Source organism: Haplochromis burtoni, unplaced genomic scaffold (genome assembly GCF_018398535.1).
Source record: "Haplochromis burtoni strain Fernald_Lab_line unplaced genomic scaffold, NCSU_Asbu1 Contig_748, whole genome shotgun sequence".
NCBI classification, from domain to species: Eukaryota; Metazoa; Chordata; class Actinopteri; order Cichliformes; family Cichlidae; genus Haplochromis; species Haplochromis burtoni.
In genome coordinates, this window is record NW_024583109.1 from 163,145 (window position 1) to 167,758 (window position 4,614).

The window sequence follows — 4,614 nt, forward strand, 5'->3', positions numbered from 1 at the left end:
CAGTCACTCGGTTTGCAACAAACGGTTTCCACCTTTGTGCCGAACTGCAAATCCATTGCAAAGTGATCATGGAGTCAGTCCACATTTTTATTTGGGCTTGCTCCATCTTCAGCGAAATGATCAAGTTGTTCGCCAGTCTGGCCCCAATCACGGCTCCCATGAGTTCCAGACGTGGCAACGTCATTTTCTTTAGGGGAGCCACCCTGGCTTTAGATGCGACCAAGCTCATTGTCGTTTCTCCTTCTCGTGTTTTGCCTTGCAGATAGGCCACAGCACTGTATGCCCTTTCACTGGCATCACAAAACACATGTAATTCCAAGCCCTCTTTGCTTTCTTGTTGCATATTGATTTGGTACCACCTTGGTATGGTGAGCTGGTGTAACTGAGTAAGCTCTGAACACCACTGTTGCCATTCTTGTGCCAGATCTGGTGGCAATTCCTCATCCCAAGAGAGCCCCCTCTCCCACATTGCTTGGAACATGCACTTGACCCTAATGGTGAAGGGGTTCAGAAACCCAAGTGGGTCATAAATTCGTGCTGAGGACTGCAGCACGCTTCGTTTGGTTCCTTTCTTCTCTGTTAGAAGCCTCACTAGTGAACTAAGGTCAAAGGTGAAATCATCAGGCTCTGGCCTCCACACTAATCCAAGCACCTTTAATGCTACTCCATTCGTCTCAGGTGCCATCATGTAGTTTGTGGAACTCTTCTCCCATTTCTGCCTCAGTTCAGCTGAGTTTGTCATCCATTTGCAAAGCTCCATACCAGCAGCCGCCAGTATTTCTTTGGCATTCGTCGTTATGTGATACGCCTCTTCCACTGAGCGTGTACTTGAAATGAAGTCATCTACGTAAAGTGACTCCCTTATTGTATTCACCACTTGTGGTTGGCTTGTTTCATATTGTTTTAGATGTCTTTGAATTGTCGCTGCAAGCAGAAACGGGCTTGGTGTAACTCCAAACACCACTCTCGTCATCCTCAGAATGCGCAGGTGATCATTCACTTCTCCATTCGGTGCACCTGAGAACCACAGGAACCTGACTGCATCTCTGTCCCTTTCTGCAAGACGTATTTGCAGGAATGCTTGTTTTATGTCTGCCAGAAAGGCGATTTCGTGTTCCCTAAATCTAAGGAGAACACTGAGCAGATCTGGATTCAAATTTGGGCCCGTAAATAAGCAGTCATTCAGCGACAGACAGCCTTCTTCATGGGACGATGCATCAAAGACCACTCTTAATTTTGTAGTTGCTTTGTCCTCTCTCAGCACTGCATGGTGAGGCATATAATACATTACAGAATCTGTGCTGCTGTTTGGTGTCACTTCCTCTGCAATGTTCTGGTCCAAGTAGTCCTCCACCACTTGATTATACCTGCTGAAGAGTGTGACATCCTTCTTAAATCTTTTACTCAGACCTTCCAGCCGTTTTTTGGCAACTCTGTAGTTGTCTGAGAGCTCTACCCTTTCTGGCTTCCATGGCAACTCCACCTGATATCGTCCATCTTTAAACATAGTCGTTCTCTCAAACATCTGCAGAGCCTCATCATCTTCTGGGTTCTTTGTTGTCTCATTTGTAATACCCAGAGACTCTATTTCCCAGAATGCTTTCAGTTGCTTGGAGAGGAGTTTCTCTTCCTCACACGGAATGAACATGCAGGCTGCCTCTGTAACACTTGATGCAGAAACCGGCCCCTGAACAGACCATCCGAAGGTGCTCTCCAGTGCCACCAATGTTTCTGTAAGTCTCTCCACCCTTCCTGTCACGATCTGCCAATAGTAGTCAGCTCCTATGAGGACAGCAAGCTCTGGTTCCTCATTGGATCCTGGGAAGTCAGCCAGTTGTAATCCTCTTTTCTTAAGCTCATGCTGGATCTGTTCACCAGGAACCTTCATTATTGCCGAGCACACTTGTGGGGTCTCCACAGCTTCTATTACAATACTCTGGCTAGGATCCCAGATATTTTGTAGCATAACCTTCACTATGCCGCGCTGTGATCTTGTGGGAAAGGAGGACCCAAATGTGTGTAGTGTCAATGTCTCTTGCCTTATTACTGGTAAATTTAGGCTCTTCACCAACGTTTCATGTATGAAGCTTCTTTGGCTGCCTCCATCTAATAAGCAACGAGCTATCCTTCTGCCTGACGGGCCTTCAATCCACACCTTTGCAGTCTGTAGCAACACAGTGTTCTGTTCACTTGGTTTCACTCTTACTGAATGAGGGAGCACGGAGGAGACCACTGCTTCTTCTGGTTGGGATGGGGCCTGTACATCCACCCTTTCACCACCGCACACAGCAACGTGATGTCTCCGTCCACATTTCTCACAGGACACATTCTTGGTCTTACAGAATCTTGCAATGTGTTTCTGTCCCAAACACACAAAACATCTCCCCATTCTCTTTAACTTGTCCTTTCTTTGAAGCGTGTCATTATTTGGGCAGTTTTGCGATTTGTGATCGTCACTCTCACAGAATATACAGGTGTTTTGTTTCTGGCTGGCTGTGTACAGGGCAGCAGTAGATTGTATGCTAGGCCTTTTAAACCTCACATCGTTGAACGGTGGCTTGTACAGTTTATTTTCAGCTTTCTGTGGGTTGTACGACTTTGTCATTTGCAGCGCTCTTTCCCTGCTCTGAACCTCCTTCTGTAGGAATGTGACCATTTCTGACACTTTCCACTCTTCATCTCCATTTCTCTGACGGCTGTATTCAAGAGCTATATCATCTGGAATCATCTTTAGCAATATTGGGCATAACAAGCTTCCGTAGCTTTCTGACACTACACCCAATGACTCTAAACTTCTGATCTGAATTTCACATTCATCATATAGCTGCCTCAAAGCATGCACATCAGAGGATTTTTTAACAGGTGTGAGGTTCAGCAGTTTTGACATGTGCGCACTAATTACTACATCCTTTCTTCCAAATCGGTTTTGCAGTAACTCAATTGCGTTGTCATAATTTTCATCCGTCAACATTAGTCCTGCAACTGCCTTTGCTGCTTGGCCAGTGAGATAGATTTTCAAATAGGTAAACTTCTCTCTTTTGCATAGTGCATCATTGTGGTGAATAACAGCTTCATATTGACTCCAAAACTCCTGCCACAAACTGGCATCTCCATCATATTTGTGAATGATCAGCTTAGGAAGCTTTACCGATGCTCTCTGTGCCAATGAATGAGCAGAGTTAGCGTCACTCACCCTTTGATGTGCGGCTTGTTCGCGGCAATCCTCATTTCTCTTAATTATGCGCCGTGCACGGCTCTTGGACAGGATGATGCGCTCCTTATATTCCTCTGTGCTTTCGATCTCCATTTCCAGGTCATCCAGAGCTGTTTTACGTTCTATTTCACTATCTAAGGCATACAAGCTGAGCTCCTTTGCCGACAGCATTTCCAGTAATGCGCTCAGATGGTCAGTGTCCGGATCTGGTTTAGCCATTTCGGAGTCAATTTGATGTACAAGTCGTGTGGTAGCACCTCTTATCGTCCCATGTTTCCGTTTTGTTCTTTCCATTTCTCTCTGATGCTCGTCATCTGCCACTCCCGCAGCTTCGGCGGCCGCGGCTCCACGTAAGTCCTGTTCGCTCATTTCTCCCGGGTTTCGGCACCAAAAAATGTTGTGGCAAATCCACTAGCCCAAAAAAAATGGATCGGCCATCAATTGGAGAAACGATAGTCTTTATATAAGGCTTCAAAAAGGGGAATGTACAACAAATAAACTGCTCGACATCAGAGCAACATATAATGGCTTCCCAAACTTTCTTTGCTAGCTAAAACCCAGAGTAACTTTCAGTTTCTAATGAAAATAACTGTTAAATGCTCCCTTTTAGCAGAAATTAAATCTATAATTAACAGCCCTCACTAAACATGTGACTAACACTTAAATCACTTACAAAATAATCAAAATGCTGTTATCAAACAAAAACTGCAATAAAGTTACAACACCCTTCCCTTATTGAAAGTACTGTAAAAGTATTCAATTCAATTCAATTTTATTTATATAGCGCCAAATCACAACAAAAGTCGCCTCAAGGCGCTTCATAGATACAGAGAAAAACCCAACAATCATATGACCCCTATGAGCAAGCACTTTGGCGACAGTGGGAAGGAAAAACTCCCTTTTAACAGGAAGAAACCTCCGGCAGAACCAGGCTCAGGGAGGGGCGGCCATCTGCTGCGACCGGTTGGGGTGAGAGAAGGAAGACAGGATAAAAGACATGCTGTGGAAGAGAGACAGAGGTTAATAACAGATATGATTCAATGCAGAGAGGTCTGTTAATACATAGTGAGTGAGAAAGGTGACTGGAAAGGAAAAACTCAATGCATCATGGGAATCCCCCGGCAGCCTACGTCTATTGCAGCATAACTAAGGGAGGATTCAGGGTCACCTGGTCCAGCCCTAACTATATGCTTTAGCAAAAAGGAAAGTTTTAAGCCTAATCTTGAAAGTAGAGATAGTGTCTGTCTCCCGAATCCAAACTGGAAGCTGGTTCCACAAAGAACTTTCACCACTGTAATCAAACAAAGTCATCGTAAACAGATGAGAAGATAAAAGCTTAATTTACTATCAAAATGAGCCTAAATACCAAAATTAATATTTGGAAAGTAGCACGGTGGCAC

General features: G+C 44.6%; 1 protein-coding gene across 1 annotated transcript; it reads right to left on the reverse strand.

The window, feature by feature from the left end:
• Positions 1 to 1,254: 1,254 nt before the first annotated feature.
• Positions 1,255 to 2,949, reverse strand: LOC121812712 (the record flags this gene model as incomplete). Its single annotated transcript, XM_042215539.1, is given in 1 exon segment — positions 1,255 to 2,949. A coding segment is annotated over 1 exon segment (1,633 nt), but the record flags the coding sequence as incomplete, so codon positions are not given.
• Positions 2,950 to 4,614: the final 1,665 nt, after the last annotated feature.